This window comes from Sciurus carolinensis, chromosome 16 (assembly GCF_902686445.1).
Source record: "Sciurus carolinensis chromosome 16, mSciCar1.2, whole genome shotgun sequence".
Taxonomy (NCBI): Eukaryota; Metazoa; Chordata; class Mammalia; order Rodentia; family Sciuridae; genus Sciurus; species Sciurus carolinensis.
In genome coordinates this window covers 35477185-35503871 of record NC_062228.1, presented here as the reverse complement: position 1 = coordinate 35503871, position 26687 = coordinate 35477185, and the positions used below count along the sequence as shown (strand labels likewise).

At 36.2% G+C, this 26687-nt stretch overlaps 1 protein-coding gene across 2 annotated transcripts in view; it reads left to right on the top strand.

Annotated features, from left to right (window-relative positions):
- Positions 1 to 26687, top strand: part of Phkb (phosphorylase kinase regulatory subunit beta) — a 200897-nt gene that overhangs the window by 80807 nt on the left and 93403 nt on the right. For both annotated transcript variants that reach the window (XM_047528277.1, XM_047528279.1), the window contains exons 9-13: positions 14865 to 14960; positions 16058 to 16255; positions 19827 to 19884; positions 20421 to 20498; positions 22476 to 22634. In XM_047528277.1, coding sequence (XP_047384233.1) covers positions 14865 to 14960; positions 16058 to 16255; positions 19827 to 19884; positions 20421 to 20498; positions 22476 to 22634 — 589 coding nt within the window. The remainder of the gene's footprint in view (positions 1 to 14864; positions 14961 to 16057; positions 16256 to 19826; positions 19885 to 20420; positions 20499 to 22475; positions 22635 to 26687) is intronic.

The following is a 26687-nucleotide window of genomic DNA, read 5'->3' as shown; positions in this document are numbered from 1 at the left end:
TTGTATTCCTGGTCATTTGGGTTTATTTCAGGTTTTTAATGTGAATTAATTTCTCCTTTGATTGACTATTCCTTTAGTGTAGTTCTCCCTATGCTGGTTTCCATTTCATCTTCATGGAATATTTTGTGGAAAATGTACTGTAGTGCAAGCTTTCTACTTGTGAATTCTTTTAACATTGGTTCATCATGCAAGGTTTTTATTTCACCTTTAAATCTGGAGCTTAATTTTGCTAGATATAGGATTCTTGGTTCACATCCATTTTCTTTCAGAGCTTTGTATGTTATTCTAGGACCTCCTGTCTTTGAGGGTCTGGATTGAAAAATCAGCTAAGATACAAATTGGTTTCTCCCTATACATAATCTGATATTTTTCTCTGGCAACCTTTATAATTCTAACCTTATTCTGTATGTTAAGCATTTTCATTACAATGTGCTTGGTGTGGGTCTGTTGTAATTTTGTACATCTGAGGTCCTGAAAGCCTCTTGTATTTGATTTTTCCATTTCACTCTTTAGGTTTGGGAACTTTTCTGATATTATTTCATTGAAAATATTGTGCATTTCTTTGGTTTGTATTTCTGCACATTCATCTATCCCAATAAATCTTAAATTTGGTCTTTTCTTGTTATCTCATAGTTCTTGGAGGTTCTATTCCTGGTTTCTTAAGATCGTCTCTCCGTGGTCAACTCTGTTTTCAAGATTATATGTTTCGTCTTTGTTGCCTGAGGTTCTTTGTTGCCTGAGGTTGCCAAGTGGTCTCATCTATTATTGATGCTTTCTATTGAATTTCTAATTTGGTTTATTCTTTTCTTCATTTCAGGGATTTCTACTTTTTTTTTTTTTTTCAGAATCTTTGCCTCTTTATTGAAGTGCGCTTTCACTTCCTGTATTTTCTCTCTGATTTTATTTCTTATACCATCTTTTACTTTGCAGATCACCTCCACTAGGTACATTCTAAACTCTTTATCTGACACTACTTACACTGTAGTGTAAATGGATTTTGTTATTAGAATATCTTAGTTTGTTTGGGGTGATTTGGTCCCTTGCTTTTTCATGTATATGGATCTAACACTATGGATTGGAGACAGCAGAGTTTATGAATAGTGTCCCTGAAGGTTTCTAGTACTTCACTGTTTAGGTGGAGGCAAATAATAACAACCAATGCAAACAATATACAGCATTAAACCAAATAGTTCCAACTATGATGTCTACAATGTTAATTATTACAATAAACAGAAATTATATGATCAGTTATTGTCTACATTAAAACCAGCAAGTTTGCAAAAGGGTTCATAATTTCAAATGGTGGACAGGGAGAGAACAGAAGTGATATAGGATGTGGTGATTATGAGGGAGGAGGAGAGAAGAAAAATGAAAGAAAACAATAGAGTTTGGCTGTTGGCAAAAGAAAAGAGAGCATCAAGGGAAACAGGTAAGAGAAAAAAATATATAAAGTAAAAAGTTTTAAAAATTAAAAATAAAAATAAAAGAATACAGAACAAAACTAAAATATACTAATCAAAGATCCTAGTTCACAAAAAACTAATCCATAAAAAATAACAGGCTTCAAAAATGCTATAAATAAGAAAAAAAATATAAATTGTATAAATGTCCTTGTACCATTAAGGACACAATTAAACAGAGAAAAAGAATTAAAAAAAAAAAAAAAGGATCTTGATGAAAAGTTAAAGAATTCTTTCTGTTGGAGTTCAAAAGATTCTCAGTTTCTCGTCACAGTTTTAGGTGGTGTAGTCTGGAGTGTGATGCGCCACCCTCTGGGTTGCTGGAGTGAGAGAGGTAATCCCCTAGGCAGAACTCATGGAGGCATTGTTTAGGCTTAGATGAGCTCCAGGCTCTTCATTGAATGAAAATTTGTCTGGAGATTTTATGTCAGTACACTTCCAGCACCCATGACTTGGTGGTCCACGCTGGAAGACTGTATCCCACAGATTTCCCCTGGGTTCCACTTATGTGGTGGGGGACTCAATTCATAGTCCTCTATGTCACCTTCAGACACCAGGTTTCCTGGTCTTGGGTTCACTCTCCAAACAATCTCTCCTGCCCCCACCCTTCCAAATTCCAGGCCAGACTGGTCTTTCCCAACTGTTCCTGCAAGCAGTCAGATTGGAAGGGAAGGAGTAATGCCAGCTGGATTTCCAAAGACCAGTTGTCCCTTTTGTAAATCTCTCTCCACGTTTGATTTTCTCCTGGTCACTTAAGCACATTCTGTGTCATGCTGTATTTCAGGCCAAACTTGGGTTTGTCAGGAATTGTCCCTCTCAGCTGCTGGTTCCTGTGCAGTGACTGCAAAATGATTCCTTCCTTTGTCCTTCACACACCACCTAGAGAGATGGCTGCTTCTTTCCCTGCACATGAACATTGTGCAGTGGGTCTTTCAGGTTTGCCAGGCAAAATCCTTGATCTCTAAATGCTCTGTACCTGGACATGCCTCAGGCCTCCCCAAAATGCTTGTTCCTTTAATTCCCTATCCCTCCACTGTGCTCATGACTGTTGCTTCCGGCTTGGCCATAGCAGTGGCTATGCTGCTGGGGATTTTTTCCTTATTTTATTATATCCAACTTCCTGAGTTCTTGATTTGCTTTGCATGTCCAGTTTTAAATTCCAGTAAAGTTCCCCCTGCCTTTTTTTTTTTCACCCACCTTGCTGAGAAGCTGTCTGCTTTCTTGGATTCACTCCACAGAGCAGCCAGGAAAGTGACCTCCTCTATTCTGTCATCTTGAAAACCTCCCCTATGTTTTCTTTGAAAACTCTTATTTTAAAAAATGTTTAGGACTGGGGAGATAGCTCGCTTGGTAGAGTGCTTGACTTGTAAGCACAAAGCCCTGGGTTCGATCCCCAACACCCCCCAAAAAAAAATGTTTAGCTTTTTCCCCAACCCCCAATAATCGCTTTCCTTATTATTGAAGGGGTCGGGGGGGGGGGGGGGACACTGTTTAAATCTCCATTTATAAATTAATTTTTGTTACCAAATCTCATTCCTTGTCCCTGATGCCATTGCATGCCAATTTAATAATGAGGACACAGTTTTGAGAAAAATGAAAGAAGTTTATTGCTTTGCTACCAAAGGAGAAACACAGGGGACTATGGTCCCAGAGGCTATGATTCTGCCCATCAGGAGGAAGGGGGAATTTTAAAGAAACTCTTCAAGGGATTCATTCCAGGTGTTCTGGTAGGGGGTCCCAGGGCACCCTGATGGTGTGTTAGATATTCACTTCTTAGATCCTCTGGCAGATAGCTCCTTCCTGTGGTGGGTGTGTTCAAGGACAATTAACTAGGGAAAGAAAAGACAACATTGTCTTCCTAATCTTGTTAGGGAATGGGAGAGGGGAGAAGATAGAAAAAAACATATCCTTTTAAAAATAAACTTCAGAGCAATGAGGGGTATATTAAAAGGTGAAGTGGACCACTGTTACATGTTCAAGAGTTTTTTTTTCTTTGGATCACTATAAGAATCAAATGTGATAAGAGGACCTTAAAGAAAATGAAAGAGAATACAAACAGAAAAAGAAATGGAGACAGACCTCAACAAATCAATGGTGTTTTATTAAGCAACAGAGGGGCACGTTTTCGAAAGGGAAAATGGCACTGGCTATGAGAAGGGTCTGGGTTTTGTAGGGTTCAGCAGAGGCAGGTCATGGGAGGAATTTTAGTGGTGGACTCATTTAGGGTGAAGCAGGAGGGCAGGTAGGGGAACGATTGTAGATAAGGGAAGTTCCCAAGGGCCTATTGTACTGGGGCAGCCATTTCAGCTCTAAGTGGGGGCCAGGTACAAGTCCCTTCTGTGCTCTCCCCATTTTCCCTTTTTTTTCTTTATCGTAAACAAATGGGATACATGTTGTTTCTCTGTTTGTACATGGCGTAAAGGCATACCATTTGTGTAATCATAAATTTACATAGGGTAATGTTGTTTGATTCATTGTATTTTTTTCCCTTCCCCCCACCCCTCCCACCCCTCTTTTCCCTCTATACAGTCCTTCCTTCCTCCATTCTTACCCCCCTCCCTAACCCTAACTCTAACCCTAACACTAACCACTCCTACCCCCCATTATGTGTCATATCCACTTATCAGTGAGATCATTCGTCCATTGGTTTTTTGAGATTGGCTTATCTCACTTAGCATGATATTCTCCAATTTCATACATTTGCCTGCAAATGCCATAATTTTATCATTCTTTATAGCTGAGTAATATTCCATTGTATATATATACCACAGTTTCTTTATCCATTCATCAACTGAAGGACATCTAGGTTTGTTCCACAGTCTGGCCATTGTGAATTGAGCAGCTATGAACATTGATGTGGCTGTATCTCTGTAGTATGCTGATTTTAAGTCCTTTGGGTATAGGCCAAGGAGTGGGATAGCTGGGTCAAATGGTGGTTCCATTTCAAGTTTTCTAAGGAATCTCCACACTGCTTTCCAGAGTGGCTGCACTAATTTGCAACCCCACCAGCAATGTATGTGTGTACCTTATTCCCCATGTCCTCGCCAACACCTATTGTTGCTTGTATTCTTGATAATCACCATTCTAATTGGGGCAAGGTGGAATGTTAGGGTGGTTTTGATTTGCATTTCTTTTATTACTAGAGATGTTGAACACTTTTCCATGTGTTTGTTGATTGCTTGTAGATCTTCTTCTGTGAAGTGTCTATTCATTTCCTTAGCCCATTTGTCGATTGGATTATTTGCATTCTTGGTGTAGAGTTTTTTGAGTTCTTTATAGATTCTGGAGATTAGTGCTCTATCTGAAGTACGATTGGCAAAGATTTTCTCCCACTCTGTAGGCTCTTTATTCACATTGCTGATAGTTTCCTTTGCTGAGAGAAAGCTTTTTAGTTTGAATCTATCCCAGTTATTGATTCTTGCTTTATTTCTTATGCTATGGGAGTCCTGTTGAGGAAGTCTGGTCCTAAGCCGACATGTTGAAGCTCTGGACCTACTTTTTCTTCTATAATCTGCAGGGTGTCTGGTCTGATTCCGCGGTCCTTAATCCACTTTTGAGTTTAGTTTCGTGCATGGTGAGAGATATGGGCTTAGTTTCATTCTGTTGCATATGGATTTCCAATTCTCCCAGCACCATTTGTTGAAGAGGCTATCTTTTCTCCATTGCATATTTTTGGCCCCTTTGTCTAGTATGAGAAAATTGGATTTATTTGGGTTTATGTCCGTGTCCTCTATTCTGTACCATTGATCTACCTTTCTATTTTGGTACAAATACCATGCCATTTTTGTTACTATTGCTTTGTAGTAGAGTTGAAGATCTGGTATTGTGATACCCCCTGCTTCACTCTTTCTGCTAAGGATTGCTTTAGCTATTCTGGGTTTCTTATTCTTCCAGATGAATTTCATAATTGCTTGCTCTTTCTGTAAGGTACATCATTGGGATTTTAATTGGAATTGCATTGAATCTGTATAGCACTTTTGGTAGTATGGCCATTTTGACAATATTAATTCTTCCTATCCAAGAACATGGGAGATCTTTCCATCCTCTAAGGTTTTCTTTCATTTCTTTCTTTAGTGTTCTGTAGTTCTCATTGTAGAGGTCTTTCACCTCTTTTGTGAGATTGATTCCCAAGTATTTTATTTTTTTCGAGGCTATTGTGAATGGGGTAGTTTTCCTAATTATTCTTTCCAAAGATTCATCACTTATGTATAAAAATGCATTAGATTATGTGCATTGATCTTATATCCCACTACTTTACTGAATTCACTTATGAGTTCTAAAAGTTTTCTGGTGGAATTTCCTGGTTCCTCTAAGTATATAATCATATCATCAGCAAATAGGGATAGTTTGAGTTCTTCTTTTCCTATTCGTATCCCTTTAATTTCTTTGGTCTGTCTAATTGCTCTGGCTAGAGTTTCAAGGATGATATTGAAAAGAAGTGGTGAAAGAGGGCATCCCTGCCTTGTTCCAGTTTTTAGGGGGAATGCTTTCAGTTTTTCACCGTTTAGAATGATATTAGCCATGGGCTTGGCATAGATGGCCTTTACAATGTTAAGGAATGTTCCCACTATCCCTATTTTTTCTAGTGTTGTGAGCATGAAGGGGTGATGTATTTTATCAAATGCTTTTTCTGCATCTATTGAAATAATCATGTGATTCTTAACTTTAAGTCTATTGATATGGTGAATTACATTTATTGATTTCCGGATGTTGAACCAACCTTGCATCCCTGGGATGAAACCCACTTGATCATGATGCACTATCTTTTTAATATGTTTTCGTATGCAACTTGCTAAAATTTTGTTTAGAATTTTTGCGTCGATGTTCATTAAGGATATTGGTCTGAAATTTTCTTTCTTCGATGTGTCTCTGTCTGGTTTAGGTGTCAGGGTAATATTGGCTTCATAGAATGAGTTTGGGAGGGTTCCCTCCTCTTCTATTTCATGGAATACTTTGAGGAGTATTGGAATGAGCTCTTCTTTAAAGGTTTTGTAGAACTTGGCTGAGAACCCATCTGGTCCCGGACTTCTCTTTGGTGGTAGGCTTTTGATGACTTCTTCTATTTCTTTACTTGAAATTGATTTATTTAAGTTGTGTATGTCTTCCTCGTTCAGTATAGGCAATTCATATGTCTCTAGAAACCTGTTGTTGTCTTCAAGATTTTCTATTTTGTTGAAGTATAGATTTTCAAAATAGCTTCTAATTATGTTTTGTATTTCAGTCATGTCTGTTGTGATATTTCCTTGTTCATTCCGAATTTTAGTGATTTGGGTTTTCTCTCGTCTTTTCTTAGTTAGTGTGGCTAAAGGTTTATCAATTTTGTTTATTTTTTCAAAGAACGAACTATTTATCTTGTCAATTTTTTGTGTTGTTTCTTTTGTTTCTATTTCGTTGATTTCAGCTCTGAGTTTAACTATTTCCTGTCTTCTACTACTTTTGGTGTTGGTCTGTTCTTCTTTTTCTAGGGCTTTAAACTGTAGTGTTAGGTCGTTTATTTGTTGAGTTTTACTTCTTTTATTGAATGCACTCCATGAAATAAATTTTCCTCTAAGTACTACTTTCATAGTGTCCCAGAGATTTTGATATGATGTTTCTTTGTTCTCATTTACCTCTAAGAATTTTTTAGTTTCCTTTCTAATATCTTCTGTTACCATTCATCATATAATAGCATATTGTTTAATCTCCAGGTGTTGGAGTAGTTTTTGTTTTTTCCTCTTTCATTTATTTCTAACTTCAATCCATTATGATCTGATAGAATACAAGGTAGTGTCTCTATCTTCTTGTATTTGCTAACATTAGCTTTGTGGCATAATATATGGTCTATTTTAGAGAAGGATCCATGTGCTGCTGAGAAGAAAATGTATTCACTCTTGATTGGATGGTATATTCTATAAATGTCTGTTAAGTCTAAATTATTGATTGTGTTATTGAGATCTATGGTTTCCTTTTTCAATTTTTGTTTGGAAGATCTGTCCAATGGTGAGAGAGGCATGTTAAAATCACCAAGTATTATTGTGTTATGGTCTATTTGGTTTCTAAAATTGAGAAGGATTTGTTTGACATACATGGATGAGCCACTGTTTGGGGCATAGATGTTTATGATTGTTATATCTTGCTGATTTATGCTTCCCTTAAGCAGTATGAAATGTCCTTCTTTATCCCTTCTGACTAGCTTTGGCTTGAAGTCCACATTATCTGAAATGAGGATGGATACTCCAGCTTTTTTGCTGAGTCCATGTGCATGGTATGTTTTTCCCCATCCTTTCACCTTTACTCTATGGGTATCTCTTTCCATGAGGTGAGTCTCTTGCAGGCAACATATTGTTGGATCTTTCTTTTTAATCCAATCTGCCAGTCTATGTCTTTTGATTGATGAATTCAGTCCATTAACATTCAGGGTTATTATTGAGATATGATTTGTATTCCCGGTCATTTGGTTCATTTATTTTATTTTATTTTATTTATTTATTTATTTTTTTTGACACATCTTGGTTCCTCCTTTATTTGACAATTCCTTTAGGATAATACCTCCCTTTGGTGATTTGCTTCTTTGTTTTTCATCTCTTCCTCATGAAATATTTTGCTGAGAATGTTCTGTAATGCTGGCTTTCTTTTTGTAAATTCTTTTAGCTTTTGTTTTATCATGGTAGGATTTTATTTCATCATCAAATTTGAAGGTAAGTTTTGCTGGGTATAAGATTCTTGGTTGGCATCCATTTTCTTTCAGGGCTTGAAAAATTTTCTTCCAGGCCCTTCTTGCTTTTAGGGTATGGATTGAAAAATCTGCTGATATCCGTATTGGTTTCCCCCTGAATGTAATTTGGTTCTTTTCTCTCACAGCCTTTAAAATTCTGTCTTTATTTTGTATTTTATGTATTTTCATTGTAATGTACGTGGTGTAATTTGTGTATTTGGAGTCCTATAAGCCTCTTGGACTTGATTTTCCATTTCATTCTTCAGATTTGGGAAATTTTCTGATATTATTTCATTGAATAGATTGTTCATTCCTTTGGTTTGTTTCTCTAAGCCTTCCTCAATCCCAATAATTCTTAAATTTGGCCTTTTCATGGTATCCCATAGTTCTTGGAGATTCTGTTCATGATTTCTTACCATCTTCTCTGTTTGGTCAACTTTGATTTCAAGGTTAAATATTTAGTCTTCAATATCTGAGGTTCTGTCTTCCAGGTGTTCTATCCTATTAGTTATGCTTTCTATGGAGTTCTTAATTTGGTTTATTGTTTCCTTCATTTCAAGGATTTCTGTTTGGTTTTCTTTCAATATCTCTAACTCTTTATTGAAATGATCTTTTGCTTCCTGTATTTGCTCTTTTAACTGTCAATTGGTGCAATCATTCTATGCCTGCATTTGCTCTGTCATCTCCTCCTTCAATGCCTGCATTTGCTCTTTCATGTCATCGTTTGCTTCCCTGATTGTTTTAATTATGTACAATCTGAACTCCCTTTCTGTCATTTCTTCTACCATGCTGTCATTGTATTTTATTGCTGTAACATCTAGATTTGTTTGGGGCATTTTCTTCCCTTGTTTTCTCATATTGTTCATGTATCAGTGGACCACTAAGATATTGCAGATTTCCTCAAGTGACTTATAATGTCCCTGAAGATTTCTAGTATATCTCCTCTTAGCCTTCAGTAGCCTGCAGTCTTGGAGGAACTTGATTATGCGGTGCTCCACAAGGAAGCTGCCTCTCTAGGGGTGGTGACCCTCAGGTGGGGTATATTCCCTGCTAGTGGGCAGAGGTGCCTCCACTTGTTGACCAATGGTCATCCAAGGGGTTCTAGCCTGCAAGCTGAGGCAAGGCTTGTTTGTGCCTGTGTCTCTGGTTTTACCATCCTTGTGGAAAAACCTCACCCGGCAGGGAAGACTCACCCCGTGGGGAGGTCTCGCTGGTCCGTTCCCCTCCTAGAGGTTCCCCTCAATCTCCAACTACCGCCTGGGCTGGGCTGCCTTCCTCTGCAACGTTCCCAGGGTCTGGACTTACCTCCTGGGCCTGGGAGCCTCACCCTTCACAGACGAGTCTCCTTACCTGCCTCTCCTCAGAGAATCTGCCCGCAGTCCTGGAACCTTCGCTCCACCACTGAGCGTGTCTCTGTGCGGCTCTTCCACCAAGAAGCCTCTAGGTCCTGGGACCCTCTTGTGCACCTAATCGCCTGGCTATTCGGCCCCTCCTCTGACCAGCCACCTGGAGCCCCGTATAGTCGCCCCGAGTCCCAGCGACCCGCCGCATGTCTCTTCCTCCGGACAGCCGCCCGGTGTTCTGGTGCGCTCACTAGGAGTCCAATCAACTCACTGCGTGCCTCCTCCTCCCACCAACCGCCCGTAACCCTGGGCAGTCACTCCAAGTCCAAGTGACTCGCCCTGTTGCTCCTCTTCCTCCGGGCAGCGCCCCCCGGGTGTTCAGGAGCGGTTGCTCTGAGTGTAAGCGACCCGCCGCACACCTCCTCCGGGCAGCCGCCCCGAACTCTGGTGCGGCCACCCCGAGAACAAGCGACCCACCGCACTCCTCCTCCAGGCAGCCCCCCGGTGTTCAGGAGCGGTCGCGTTGAGTCCAAACAACTCACCACTTGCCTCCTTCTCTAAGCAGCCGCCCGGAGCTCTGATGCAGTCACTCCAAGTCCAAGCGACCCGCCACGCTCCTCCTCCTCCTCCGGGCAGCCCCCCCGGTGTTCAGAAGTGGTCTCTCTGAGTCCAAACAGCTCGCTGCGTAGCTCCTCCTCTGGCAACCCTGGGTAGTCACTCCGAGTCCATGTGACCTGCCCCATTCCTCCTCCTCCTCTGGGCAGCCCCCTGGGTATTCAGGAGCGGTCACTCTGAGTCCAAGTGACCCGCTGCACACCTCCTCCGGGCAGCCGCCCGGAGCTCCGGTGCGGCCGCTGCAAGACCTAGCAACCCACTGCGCTCCTCCTCCGGGCAGACCCTGGTGTTCAGGAGCGGTCGCTTTGAGGCCAAAAACTCACCACTCGCCTCCTCCTCTGAGCAGCTGCCAGGAGCTCTGATGCAGTCACTCCAAGTCCAAGCGACCCGCCACACTCCTCCTCCTCCTCTGGGCAGCCCCCCAGTGTTCAGGAGCGGTTGCTCTGAGTCCAAACATCGTGCCACACAACTCCTCCTCTGGGAACCGCCAACAGCTCTGGTGCAGTCACTCCGAGTCCAAGCGACCTGTCGTGCTCCTCCTCCTCCTCTGGGCAGCCCCCCTCCGGTGTTCAGGAGCGTTCTCTCTGAGTCCAAACAGCTCGCCGCACAGCTCCTCCTCTGGCAACCGCCAGGAGCTCTGGTGCAGTCACTCTGAGTCCAAGCGACCTGCCACGCTGCTCCTCCTCCTCCGGGCAGGCCCCGGTGTTCAGGAGTGGTTGCTCGAGTCCAAACAGCTCGCCGCGCAGCTCCTCCTCTGGGCAGCCCCCTGTAGCCCCAGTGGTTGCTCCGAGTCCAAGCGCTGTGCTGAGCGGTCTTCTCTACAATGCTCCCAGTTGTCCGAGTTCACTGCTCCAGCGGGGGGAGGGGTGTCTCGTTGGGCAACTCTACTTCACATAGTTCTCTGCGTTCCGGGACTACCGCCCCATCCGGGATGCCTCCCCAACGGGAGAGACTCACCCGACGACTTTGAGTTGGTCCCAAGTCTCTCAATATCTCCTCTTTTGAATCCTGAGTCCTGGAGCAACATGAAATGCAGCCATCCTCTAGTCCGCCATCTTGAAACCCCTCCCCCATTTTCCCTTAAAACCTTCCGTCTGGCTGAGGCCTGGGCTTCTACTTTTTCCCACTCAATGACAAAAGCTCCAGTTTACCACAGATATCTCCCCACACACATGGCAGAAGGGTAGGTAGGGAAATTGTAGATAAGGAAATTTCCCTGGGGCCTATTGTCCATATCTTTCAGCCCTAATTTCTATAATGATGAATTTATAATAAAAGCTGATTTGGGTAGAGAGAGCTACATTTAGATCCATACTAATGTAATCCTTCATAAGAGAATTACATACTTCATCAGGGTCTCAAATATGTTCTTTATAATTACAGTGACAAATATATTTAAATATTATTTAACTAATATTTAGCAATGTTCAAATAATAACATTTAAATAAGTCAGAATATTTTATCAAATGTCATGGATATAGCAAGCAACCGTTTTGTGATTCCTGAGTGTGAGTCTCAGCTCTGCTGTTCTAAGACCCTATGAATTAATGCTCAAATTCATCCTCCTCTTTACTTTGAAAATTCCTTTAATATTATGTGAGCAGTGTCTTCTATAAAGAGAAGGCTGTATTGGATTGGGAAGCAAAAATTGACTGTTTACACACCTATTGCCCTTAAAATGGTGCAGAAGGGAAATTCCCATCTGTAAACATCCTTTCTGGAAGAATACTCCTCTCTGGGCTCTGTTTAAGGGAAGTGTATTAGGGAATTAGAGAAAAAAAAATCATCTGATTATAGCTTTGTGGTTTGATTTTGCTTCTAAAATAAGAATAGAAGAGATCATGTACAGTAGATCCACTGAACAGTTTCATCTTGCTTTATTTTTTGATTCTAGATGAGGGTAGCAAGTCTAGTAGCTCAGACTTAGAAGTAATTAAAGTGGAAGAGAGAGAGGGCCAGACAATTCTCCAAATCATTTCACTTTTAATTCAGACCATTGATATTAACATTGTAGTATGGTCACTTTTGGTACCCTGGGCCTTAGGGCTGTCTCAGAAGTGTTTGTTCTGGTCATGAGAATTGAGCAGAGAGGTGGATGGGTAAGTACAGCCCTTTCCCATCATTGAAACTCATGGCCTCATAATATTATGAGGTAGAATTATTTAGTGCATTTACTATAATTAAAACAATGGCAGAAACCCAGTTGGAGAGCAAAGTTTGAACTCTCTGATGTAAAAAATATGCTCAGTAGATGGAGTCAGGATATTATGACACAGTTCTGATGATTTCAAGAAATGAAGATGAAAATCAAATATCCAAACTTAATAAGATACTCTAAAGTGACATATACATATAAAACATTTTTCATATTCTTGCCTTTAATTGGGGAAGTCAAGATACTGACAAATGAGCTGAGGCCAGAATCTAAAAGGTGATGACTAGAGAAATTGCTCATGTTATGAAAAATGTTCAAAGCAACGCAGACATCTAACTTGCTTTGAAATTTGTAGGACTAAAATTAAGTGTCTGATGATTTAAAGTAGGTGATAATTAATTCCATGTGTGGGCTCTCCTTGATGACTTTAAAAGTCTTGCTTTGGAAAATAGTTGCCCATAAACTTCGGTGATTTTACCCTCCTGAAAATATGGACCGTAATGCATAAAGTATTGTATATTTTGTAAGAGAACACAAACAGTATTGTTAGCCTGTGCTTTCAGTGTTAAAATATGGTAACATTATGAGATTATATTTACCTTTGGGCATATTTCTTAGAGACTGGTAGAGGAAAATTGAAACCTAAACAAATACTTGATGAATTCAGATAAATAAGCCATTTACTTGTGGCCAGATAATAGAAGTTGACTGCTTACATTATCAAATAATGAAGAGAATTACCAAATTTTCCATTTCACAATAAATTATGTTATTTAGATTGTATCTTTTCAAAATTGAATTCCAGGCAGACAGTTTGGCATACAATTAACTTTATTAATTATTATCCTAAGGATAAATTATACCTCCTATTATTTTGTGTATTCACGGGTTTCTAACATATTATACCCACTTATTTCCTGCTGTTTTGTTCTTACTGTTCTGGTTTCTTCTTTTTCCTCCAAAATCCAGATCCTAGCTTTGGTCCTTATCTTCTCCTGCTTCCATAGGGAGTTATTGTAATTATTATTCTTCCATCTAAACCATGTTCAGGGTACTTTGCTGTGGGGACTTACTGTAATTATAATTCTTTCACTAAGCCATGTGCATGGTATTTTGCCATGTATTGCCATGTGTGGGCTTTCTGTTTATTTCATAATTGTCTTGTGCAGGACTGTATATCACCTAGGTCAGTGTCTTGAGAGCACAGGTCAAGTTCATCCTTATTTGTTTCCCTCAAAGCAGAGTGCACAGTACTCTGCCAACAGTAGCTATTACATAACGTTGTGTTGAATGAGTAGATGAGTGGAGATAGGACATTGGGAAGCTCCAAATAACAGAACAGTTTAGTATCAGCCTTGTTGTTGAAAGACAGCCTCACTCATTCCCTGTTCATCCATTAATTCACTTGCCAGAGTTAAAGATTTTTTAAAAAATTATGTTCTGAATGAGAAACCATTCTACTTTACAAGCTGATATTCATGTATGAACATGGGTTAAGAGGAGAAATACATGCCGTCTAAGTTCTAATATTTGGGTCTAGAAACTAGTGCTACTAGATTTGAAGTTTTAATCTAGGCGATTGATTTGAGGTGTTTTAGTTTAAACATGAGTGTATCTTTGAAGTTTGTGAGGACTGGGATGAGATTTAGAAAGTGATATTGAAGCAACATGAAATGCATGATAGTTCTGTTTTCCCCACATATATTTTTTTAGTGTTCTCTTATAATGGAAGCAGTTTTTGAATTCCCATTTCATTCAGTTTTCAAATATTTAACTCAGTAAAAGAATGTTGTATAGAAGGAACTAAGGACTAAATGGTAAACAAAAATTTTAATGTCTTAGAAGATCAATTGACATTTTCCAATATACCTGGTTTTTAATTCAAGTTTTCTTCTTCTTCTTCTTACTTGTTTTTTGCTTTTTTTATTTAGTGTGGGAAATTATAAAAGTAAGTGGTTAAAACATGGGCTTCTGTGTCAGACTTGATTTTATACCCTTGCTCTATTGAATTAAAGCTTAGTGTCCTTTTCAGTAAAATGGAGATAATAATGTCTACATATGGATATTTAGTGATATAAGTCATGTGAAACATAAAGCATTATGCTGACATATTAAATAACAGCTGGTGTTATTTTCATTATTGTTATTTGAGATTCTATCTTCATATTTTAATCAAATGTTTTTATATCCATAATTATTGATTTATATGTTTGTTTAGTTTGATCATATAATTAACAATCCTTATGAGGAATGTACAAAGCTCATATTTTATGAATTCAAATTATTTCTTGTTTTATTCCTTGTCATGGTAACTTAATTATTTGTATTGTCATTAAAGTGTAATTAATTGACTATCTTGTAATCAATACTTTCTGATTTGTAAAAAAAAAAAGGAAAAAATGTAAAATGTATATGTTTTATGATTGTTTAATATATTTATTGCAAGAAATTTGAGAAATAATGAAAGTGTAAAAAAACTTAAGATCTTTAGTAATCCTGTACTCAGTCAGTATTAATATTTTTTGTGAAATTTTTCATAGTAACAATGCCAAATGTTTTACAAGTTCTTGAAATGTTTTTCTTTTTCTCTTTCCAGGGCTGTTCTTGGTCAGTTATTTTTGTGGATCTCGATGCTCACAATCGCAACAGGCAAACTTTGTGCTCACTATTACCCAGAGAATCAAGATCTCATGTGAGATATTTTTAGGATAAATTTAAATGAACTATCATTTATGATTTTTATGTAGTTTTATCTTCTTTTCCAAGAAAGTACTCTTAAAATGTTAGAGGTTGTCCATAGGATAAGAAGAGACTATTAATATTGCCCCTCACTCCTTTGACCTCTAGAGGGCTTACTTAGGAAGAAAATAGTTGTGGACAAAGCTCCTTTAGGTATTTTATAAGGCAATTTTTAAAAAAGACATTATTTTTCTTTTTGTGAAGTTAGCAACATTAGGTCAAAGGGAATCATTTTTTATCATGGAATATTAGAAAAATATATTTTAGTTGATATTTCTTTTTGAATAAAATTTTCTTGTGTCTTTTCTCCCCTTTGATTCACTCTTCATCTGATTAACTTTTGTATACTTATTATACCAAATTGTACATTTTTCTAGGTATTATTTGTGTTCCTATTCTTTAAAAAATCCAAAGCATAATAATATAATTACTTAAAAATAACACATATATGTAATGTAAGGTTGTAGTAAAATAAATCAAAATGCACAAATAAGCATTATTTGCTTATTTCATAATACAATATTCATTTATTCTACTCAGATATACTCTTAGGGTGGTATCATATGCATGCTTCTATATATTTTATGCACATATATAATATTTTTACTTTACAAAACTAAAACAGTCTTGTTCACAATCCTTGTTACCCTAAATGTATAAATTCTATAATATAAATTTTAATGGCTCTTACAATATAAATTTTAATGGTTGCTGATTGTTGGATCTTTAGCTTATTTTCTCTTTTTCACTATTATAAGCAAATTGCTGTGGCAGTCTAAATTGTGATGGCTATTGGTATTAAATTGCTCTAATTAATATTTTAAAGTTTGAGCCCAGTGTTGCACTTTGAAAATTCTCTTTACTAATGAACAAAGTTTTAACTCTTCTGTAAGGTTCACTGAAGCATGCCATAGAAATACCTGCCTGCTCTTCTGAGCAAGCTCACTGTCAGTTGGATAACCTTTTTGACTTTTCTTAGCCATGGTTATCCTTGGACTTTGTTGATCATATCACTGTAGACACTTACAATCTCTTTCTTATTGACCCCAGAACACAGATGCCGCCCTGCTTCCCTGCATCAGTTATCCTGCATTTGCCCTGGATGATGAAGTTCTGTTTAACCAGACACTTGATAAAGTAGTTAGAAAATTAAAAGGAAAATATGGTTTTAAGCGTTTCTTGAGAGATGGGTATAGAACATCATTGGAGGATCCAAACAGACGCTACTACAAACCAGCTGAAATTAAGGTATCAGAAAATATTATGCATTAGTACATGAAAGTGGTCAAAAGCACAAATTCCAGTGGCTGACTTCCTGTTTTTAGGTTCTAGAGATTAAGTTCACACTTAATAGCTGTGTGATCTTGGATAAGTTAATTGAACTCTGTGTTTAATATTATTCATTGGTAAAATAATAACACTAGCTATATCATGAGGTCTTTTAATAATTAAATGTTTCAGATGTTTAGAACAGTGCTTGACACATAGTAAATGCTAAATTAGTGTTAGCTCTTATTCCATGAGGTCTGTTTGCTCATAGTAAGGCCATGTTGATTCACTGGTCAATTTTTCTCTTGCATTTTCACTCGTTTGCCTGTTTGTCTTATATGATATAAAGTTTTTATTTGTAATCTAGCTATTGCTCTGTTAAGCAAATGCTCACATTCAAACGGATACTACTCTCCCTGCCATTTTTGTTTCATTTAGACACTTCTCACTGAAATATACTTGTCTGAATATTTGTTTCAAAATATATTTCAAACCACTACATATAGGTTTGTCCTAGCTCCTTTTAAGCTATCCAGAATATTCTTAATACCTCCAAAAAGTAAGCCATCCCCTCACATTGGTGAAGACTTTGCTTTAGTGGGGTATGTTGAAAATTACTTTTTAAAGTATTCTTATAACTTTAACTTAACCACTGAAGACCCATAAAATGAATTTGTAATATGGAGTATGTCCCGACAATATTCAACCTTGTACTTGTTTGGCAATTAACTTACCACTATTAAAATTCAGTATACTCTTAGTTTTTCAGGACAACTTGACAGACTATTCATGAATATGTTAAATTTCAGTCAATGATCATTTGGGAGCTTTAGGAACCATTTTATTCTGTATAGTATTGAATTTTCATAGCTGTTAAAATTTTTTGGTGTTATAATTTGTTAAATTAATCAGTTCATCTCTTAAGTGCCTTCAAATGTTTCTTTCCTATTTAATTCATTTCCTGAGCTGATTTACCTCAGTTACATTTGAATTGGATCATCTGCAGCTACCACCTTGCGTCCTTGGAACTTTGGATCAGTCTAGCAGGCATTCTCTACTTCTGCACTTACTGCTCAGCACCACCAAGGAAGGCTACAAACACTATATGGATAAATACCTCCTCAAATCCAGGCCATCATTGTTGACTGAACAGTCCTCATCACTGTTTCACCTCTTGTTTGTTCTACTGAATGACCCTGCCAGGAACTCCTCTTGAAATCTTTTTCAGTTTTTTCTCATTTGTACTCAAGTTTCCAGCCTTTGATTTCTTATTTTCTACTGGATTGCCTTTCCTTCGATGTGGCCTCCTCCAGTGTATCTTTCCTTCATCATACTGTCTATCTCTTCTGTCTCACAAAAGGTGCTCTTTCTTCTTAACTCACTTCACCTAGATAAAAGGTGCTCTCTCTCCCAAAAAAAAAAAAAAAAAAAAAAGGGTGCTCTCTCTTCTTAGTTTACTACACATGGGCACATTTTATCTTGTTATCATTTTTTGTTGTTGTTGTTCTCTTGTAGAAAGTTTTCTTCTCTGAAAAAATGATGAACATCTCTCCTTTCTTCCCCTCATCTTTCCCACTTCTAAACCTTCCCTCTATTTTGCTTTCCCAACTTAAATCAATTTCTTTTCCTCAGTGTAAACACATTGATGTTCATCATTAAATTAAAAAAAAAAAAAAAAAGCAAAAAGCCTCCCTCAACCCATATTCCTATCTGTGTTTCATCTTCTTTCTCTTTGGAATAACACTTCTGAAAAACATGGTGTGAACTTGGTTTGTAGACCTTGTTTGCCTCCTACTGTCTCTGGGCCTGTATAATCTTATCTTTTCTCTTTAACACTCTCCAGTAACTATCTTGATGTCTGTCACTTTTGTTCACTGTGTCATAAAGGATGCTGTTTTGATCTTATTTCACCTCTCCTTAGTATTTGCATGCCTTAAATGAGTCTTCTTTCTTGGAACCTTCTCCTCTATTTGCCATAACCCCATTTTCCTAGTTTTCTACTTACTGTTCTCTTTAGTCTCCTTTGCAGGTTTCTTTTCCTCTGTCTTCTTGAACATTGCTCTTCTGTGGCCCATCCTCAGCCCTATTTGCTTTTCATTCTACCCATGCTCTCACAGCTTATCACTTTTAATAATGCTCTTTAGCTCATACTTCTTCACACAAATACTCTACCCATTTATGCAACTTTTTTGCTACTGGGTGGTTAACACTGAACCACATTCCCAAGCCTTTTTAAGCTTTCATTTTGAGACAGGGCAGGGTCTCACTAAGTTCCTTAGGGCCTTGCTAAATTACCAGGGCTGGCCTTGAACTTGCAGTCCTCCTGCCTCAGCCTCCTGAGTCGCTAGAGTTACAGGCATGCCCATGTCCAGCTTAATGCAGTTGTCTTTTGAACATCTTCACTTAGATGTCATACAGTCTTCTTGTACTCAGTTCTTACTCCTCTTCTCAAGGCCCAAACAAAATCATTCTAGCCTCTTCTCTCTCAACTACCTTTATCAGTCACAAAAGCTGGCAAATTTGACTTCTTTAAAAATCTTAAAATGATGTCCCTCTTTCTCTATTACTCCTTGATTTAAACTAGTGATGTGTAACCTGGGGAAATTGTGTCCCCCAAGTGACATCTGTTTTTTTTAAATTCCTACATTGCACAGGACCCACCCCTGCAATGGAGAATTATTTGACCCAAATTGTTAGTAGTCCTGAAGTTGAGATGCCCTGGCTTAGGCTAATCTTTTCTCTTTGAATTGCTCTAGCAGCCTCCTACCTGGTTACCTTATTTCTTACCCTATATCTCTCTTTAGTACTATCAGCTGCCCAGTTTAGCAAGTAAATGTATTGATAAGTCATCATTGGTTTCCTGTTAGTTCCAGGTCAAAGTCACAGTCTCTGAGCATGATCTCTAAGACTCTTCCTCATTTGACTGGCCTGGGCAACATATTGTGGTTTCATTTTTACTATTACTTTTTCTTTGCTTATCTTAGAATTATTGAATTATTAATAGTTTCTATACATACTTTGTGTTTCTGTATATATAGTTTGTACTCTTGTTTCCTCTGTGTGGACTTCCCTTAGCTCATCTCCCCAGTGAAGCCCATCAAGCATTAGCTGAAGCAGCTCTTGTGACAAACCCTTCCTTGACCCTCAAGGAGACTCAGATGATTCATTCACTGCTATCCTAATTTATCATGTAGAGACATTTTGTACTGTACTGTAATTACGTATTTGTATTCTAGCCTTCCCACTAGGTTGTAAACTTCTTGGGGAAGTTGTCTGTCTTTTGTGTCTTCATATTTCTTGGTCTGGTTGGTGCCAGGTATTAAGTATTAGTAAATACTTGGTAAATTTTTATTGAATTATTGCTCTTTGATGGATTGAATGAATAAGCTTTTGAATAATAAGAGTCCTGAGAAAATTTTTTTAAATAATAGACTATAAAAATCAATCTAACTTTAAGTTATTACTGTAAATTAATATTTTACCTTCATAGCCTAAATACAGTTGTTACAGTTTGTTATTGAAATTTTTAACCTTTTATTTTCTATTTTAGCTATTTGATGGCATTGAATGTGAATTTCCCATATTTTTCCTTTACATGATGATTGATGGTAAGTGAGCTTTTTCCTGAAATGTAAGCTTTAGGATATAAGTGGTGTAAAGAAGAGCAGAAATGAAATATGACTCCTTTCAGCTAGCAAATAGACTGTACTGGGTGATGTTAACTGCTCTGCATTTTTATGTGCTACTCTTCTGCTTTCTGAGTGAATGGTAAATCATTTACAGAATTTTAAAAACTACTTTGAAGTATTTTAAAATGATAACTAATATATTTTTTGTATTTACAAAGAAAGGTTTTTGATTAATAGAAATTACGAACACTATAATGACATATAATAACATTTATGCTTAAGAAGAGAGAAATTTTAATTAAATTCAGTTTTCATTTCTAAATGCTAACATGACTTTAAAAATCAATTCCTTAGGAAAAATCATGCAATTTGCATTACTTTTTTAATTATATTTTTATCATTTACATAAAAAATTACCACAGTAATTTAAAAAGAACCAATAGGTGTTCTAAGGTAAAATTTTTATGATACTTATTGAGCATAGCTGCTATTGGATTTTATATTTTACATTTTAGGAGTTTTTAGAGGCAATCCCAAACAAGTCAAGGAATATCAGGATCTTTTGACTCCAGTACTTCATCAGACCACAGAAGGTATAGTTGCTTTTTCAAGTATTCTTCCTATCATCTTTTCTTAGTATTCCTTTGAAATGTGTGATTATTTTAATAAAACATTAAAATAATGTATTAAATTGAAAAAATGAACAGAGCCTTATATGAAATTAGAGAGAATAACCTATTAATTTATTATAATACATGTGTTTTTACCAAAGGAATTCATTAGTCAATACAAGGATGGAGATGAATTTAGGTGGTCATGGCTATAGTATTGCCAAGGCAGTGTGAATGTGGATAGATCTTTTTCATCTGTTACTAAATTATGTACTTCCTTTACTCTGTATAGTGTGATAATAATATAAAGTGGCCAGTTTTTATCCAGGTCATCAAAAATGATATGGTTGGCAAGTACTGCTCCCCACCCCTTGCAGACCCAGAAGGCTCCCTAGGGAGGCTCTGCTGTTGTCTAAAAGCACTAGGGTTGCCAAGAACATTCTAGCCTCCTCTTTGTAGTTGCTTTTAGGGCCTTTAGTATTGTGTTTTGAATGTCTTCTATATGCTTAAATGTCATTTTTCACTGATGGATTTATATTTTAGAAATGATCAAAATGCTCAGTCTTATGAGTACGGATATATTGATTTCAGTCAAACATCATCAGGGACCATTAAAGAACATAATTCACTTTTCTGTATAACTGTAAAACTAATTCTCCAAGGAATTCCAACTGTGAAAGTCTAGATATCTTTGAGGTTTAGAGGTATTAACAGAATAAGAGTATATTGTCATAAGAGAATGGTTTTGAAACATATTTATATATAAGTTAAAAATTATGGTGTGCTGGTATAAAAAAAGTGAATGGTCTTATAGACATGATAGAGATGAATTTAGGTCATTCATGGAGATGAATAAAGTGTCATTCATAGCACTGGTCCTTGTTCCTATCCCACAAAAAGTTTGTAATGCTCTTTGGGATTTTCCACAAATATCTCAGAATAAATACTTCATTTTATGTCCACACCCTTTAGAATACTTGTAATGTTAAAAATTTTGGCATGTTTATGGATAAACGTTGAATGATAAATATTAATTTTTTAAAGCAGTTATTTATGTCTTTATGCTCTGAACACTGAGGATTATTGTAATGAACATAGGAATGATGTAATGAATGTAATATTTGAAATCTCTTGGATCAGATCGTCAGAAACAGATCATTAATGCATTGAGGTGATAGTTTAATATACTCCACTTTAGGCTTCATTATGCTCAGGGTGATGTTTAAAGTATTCTCTGTATATCATAGACTCTTTTTTTGCTGGTTCTTAGACACAATTTAGACATGAATTTAGACATAAAGAAGGAAACACAATTTTAGGGAAATCTGTGTAATTTTATTAGAAAAATATACTTCAGGTTCATGTTGCTAAAAGTTTTCTGTAGCACTCTACAAAGACCCTACTCTTTAAATAATAATTTTAATTTCTGCAAAGAATGTTTTTAAATGGGTTGGTCACAGGAAAAGATGGATTTTTTTCTCTTCAGTGATACTGAATGGTAGATAATGGGCTTAATATTTAAATAGGGATTTCTGTGCTCTATGCAGTGACTCAGGGTTATAATTCTTCATTTAAGATTACATAGTATCTCATTTGTGAAGCTTCCACAGACTAATCCTATTAAAAAAAACTTCCTCTATGGCTCTAAACATTTGCATACTATTTATTTGATTCATTTAAAGGTGTTAAAATTAAATGTTGTTAAAGGAGATGTGTACACATTGTTGGCTAAAAGTATAATAGTATGCTGTTGACTTAGAGTCAAGAAACTTTTTTCCATGTTTTTCACTGGTAAAATCTAAAAGGAATGAGAATATCCCATTTTCTGTAGCTTATCAGATCTACCTCCTGTACAATATTTCTCTTTCCTTGCTTTCTAGTCATTGTAGGCTCTTAAAGGAAATTTGGGGAAGGGCATTGCTTTGTTACATTTTAAATACACTTATTTTTAAACTGTAGGATATCCTGTGGTACCAAAGTACTATTATGTGCCAGCTGACTTTGTAGAATATGAAAAAAGAAACCCAGGTAGTCAAAAGCGATTTCCTAGCAACTGTGGCCGTGATGGAAAACTGTTTCTTTGGGGACAAGCCCTTTATATCATCGCAAAACTACTGGGTAAGTATAAGAAAAGATTGGCAACATTTTTCTTTACTTGTTATCAAACCGTAAGAAATAGGTATATATTTGGTGATGTTTTTCTTGGATTTGGGTGATATTTCATACTTTTTAAAGCTCTTTGGGGGGTTTCTTAGTGTGTAAATGGGTATTAGTGTATCTACTTTACTGAATGATGATGGACAGTTTCCAAGAAGAAAGGCAAATAGTTATGGGAACCATTATGATCATTTAGGGGACTACATCAACTTAGTAGACAGGTTTCTAGCAGAAGGCTATGAGAACTTTGAGTTACTTTTATATGATATAATAAAGTTTATGATTAAATGTAGCAGTCGTATTTGAACATTGCTTTAGTAAACTACATGCCATAAGGAATTGGTCATCATTGATAATTCTCTCTTTGCCAATAAATACATGTTGGTAATTTTCTGGGCTAGCTGTAGGCTTAATGGTACTATTTATTCATAATTCTTCGAAGAATTACTTTTTGACCTCTCCTGCAACTTTAGCTGAATCAGAGTACTCTTTGGGCACATTGAAACAAAGGCAAATTTGATAAGCACACACACAAAAAAATTATGTATCTTCCTGCACCAGTTCTTGCTAAAATTTCAAATATTGTTAGCATGTCCATCAAAGGGCTATGATTTCAAAGTCAGAATTCCTTTATTATTAAATATGAAATAAGCTATTTAAAAATTCTGTACTTGCACAAAAAAGTCTGCTTACTATATGAAATACTCTTATCGTCTTTGTTCTTTCTAGCATTTCTGTATGAACACTAAATTAGTTTGTCCTGTAGGAGTAATCATCTTTGGTTCCTTTTTTAGCAATTCATTAAGGAAGAATATTTTGAAAGTCAGATTTCTAATTTCAGCCTTACACAAATGATGTGTAAGAGCAGACAGAAACTAACCAAAGAAGAGAAAATTAAGTTAATGTTATTTTCAGTTTGCTCCTTTCCTAATTCTGTATTCTGTTTTTCTTTATATACTGAATGCTAATTTAAGAACATGTAGAAATTTTTTATTTCTTTAAAGGGACAGCTTTTTGACCAGGAGTTAATATTATTTATAAAGGCTTTGCTTTTCCAAAGATGGTGGGGGATACACATAAAGTAATTTTTGTAGAATAAAGCCAAGTTGGAAAAGTTATCTCTGGTTAGAATGTTATTTCCGTCTCATTAGCATAAGTACAAAAAAGCTTTTTGATAGAGCTAAATAAAACATTTTAGTAGAGTAATAGTTAACCTGGTAAAGACAAGAACTTTAACATTAGAATCACAAGTTTCTTTATACTTAGAAATTATAAATGGACATGATGAAATTGTTTTAATTTTGAGACTGAGGACTGAACCCTGTGACCAAGAATTTAAAGTGTAAACCTTTTTCTTTCTTTCTTTTGGTAAATATCCAGCCGGGGAATATTATAATTAGAAAAAGTGTTTTGGGGGCAAAGTTGCTGAGTAAAATTGATAAGCAAAAGACTGAGAACAGTAGGACCTTCTTTACTACAAAACAAGTGTGATAAATGTAGACAGGTCTTGAATGTAGGCAGTATTTTCTCATGATAAGACCAGAGTGAACAAAAATAGTACAGGTCACACCTCTATTTCTGTTTCATGACCAAAATGAAGAAGAAATATTGCAGGTCTGCCTTAAAAGAAAGAGTCAATTTCTCTTTTCCCTGCTGGGCTTCTAAAAAGATAGTAGAGAACATGCAAAAGGTATGTTGTGTAATATGAAACTGCATTCTGATTTCCTGCTGCTAAAGAGATGCTGCATATCCATTAGCACTCTGTCCTAGCCATGTGTCATCTGTTAAGCGATCACTGGTGAGATGAATAAGATTTCAGAAAACTGAATCATTTATTTGCTGTTAACTATTGTACACCTCCACCATGAGCCTTCAGACTTCTATGGATTTTCATTAAGATTCCAGATACCACATTTACTAACAAAGTATTACTCATTAAAGGAACCTCAGTTGGCTATCTGCTTGACAACATTTTGTCCTCAGTTAGTTGGTGTTACTGTTTTTGCATGAAATTAATAGAATAGTGAATCTTTAAAAATATTATGTAATATGTAACTCTCGGGCTAGTTTGTATCCCACTGAAATCCAATAAGAATATGCCTAAGATATGCCTAAGTGATTAATTTTAAGTGAATAAAACTGTGTGGCTTCTATGCCATTGATAGAGAAAAAAGATATAGTATGCTATTTTCTAAACAAGTCCTGAACTCCCACTGTGTTCTTAGAAAATGGTTAATATTTTTATAGTCTTTCCTTTTTTTCTTAGGATATTTATTTTTAGGAAATCAATGGTTACTATATAATAGGTAAATAAATTATAAACATTTATTTTAAACCATAAGACATATTTTATAATTCTTGATTTTTCCTTTAAATAAAATGATCATTTGTTGTACCTTCAACTGTTATTTAAATTTGAAAGTTTAAAAATTGTCCATTTAAAATCAGTCCAGAGAAAATAGAGTACCTTTTTGATTTCTTTGCAAAAGTAAATAACACAAAAAGTATTTATCATTGTAAAACGTCACTTGAAAATCAAGATCTTTTAAAAGTTCAGAAAACTTAAGAAATGTAACAAAGTTAATGATAATTGTATTTTAAAACGTCTGTAAGGCAGCTAAATTTTCTTATCCCGAACATTCAATTACCCGAACCTTCATTCAAGTACTATTAGAAGATCCTAAATCATTAAAGAGTAGAACTTTACGTAGTATATAATTTACAGAAGGTAATAGAAGGATTTTTTTATGATGAATATTTTGAAAATATTAATAAATAATCAAGGGTGAGAACAAGACACATTCTTTGATTAGGCTTGAATTGTTTACAGTCTTAGCTACCTTCAAGTTTTTCTCTAATACACATAAACTCCCAAAATATTCAAATAAATGAAAATTGTCTTGAATTTTGTGAATGATCATTTTCTTTTGGGAATGAGTATTACTTACTTTCCTTTGAGCACTAATAGGAGACTTCTTTTTTTCCTTTTAAAAAATATTTTAATTAGCAAATAATTGTACATAATTATGAGAACCAATGTGATGTTTCTACACATACACATGTGCACACACAGTAAAATGATTAATTCAACTAATATATTCATCACTTCATATACTTAATATTTTTGTGGTGGGAACATTGTTGGAAATTTTGACTATTTAATATTATTAGCTATTGTCACCTCATCATACTTCAGATCTCAAAAACTTATTCCTCCTATCTACTGAAACTTTTTGCCCTTTGACCAACAACTTCACATTCTCACCCCCATGCAAACCACTGATAAACTTGATTCTATTCCCTACTTCAACTTTTTTAGGTTCCATGTATAATTAAGTTCATGTGCTATATCTTTCTGTACCTACCATGAGTTCTTTTTTATTATTATTATTCAATCATATTAATTGTACAAATTAATAGGTGTCACTATGACATTTCCATACATCCATATTTTGTGCTTTGGTGATTGTATTCACCCTTTCTTGTTTTCTCCTCTCACTTCATCCCCCCTCTTCCCTTTCCCCTTCTCTAGTACTATAATACTCTGTCTTCTCTTTTCAGGTCATCATTGTTTTTTTGTTGTTCTTTGTTTGTTTGTTTGTTTTACTTTCTGCATATAAAACAAAACATGCTATACTCATCTGATTTCTGTGACTGGCTAATTTCACTTAACTCGTATGATTACCTCCAGTTCTATCAATTTTCCTGCAAATGAAAAGATTTCATTCTTCTTTATGACTGAATAATACTCCATTGTGTGTCTTTTGTGTGTGTGTGTGTGTGTGTGTGTGTGTACCATATTTTCTTTATCAATTCATCTGACGGCATCTAGGTTGATTTTATATCTTGGCTATTGTGAACACTTCCACAATAAAGAAGGGTATCTGTTTTGTATGCTGACTTTTTTCCCTTTTAGATCTATAACCAGAAGTGAGATAGCTGGATACAATGGTAATTCTATTTTCAATTTTTTGAGGAACCTGCATACTGTTTTTCTTTAGGTTTACTAATATG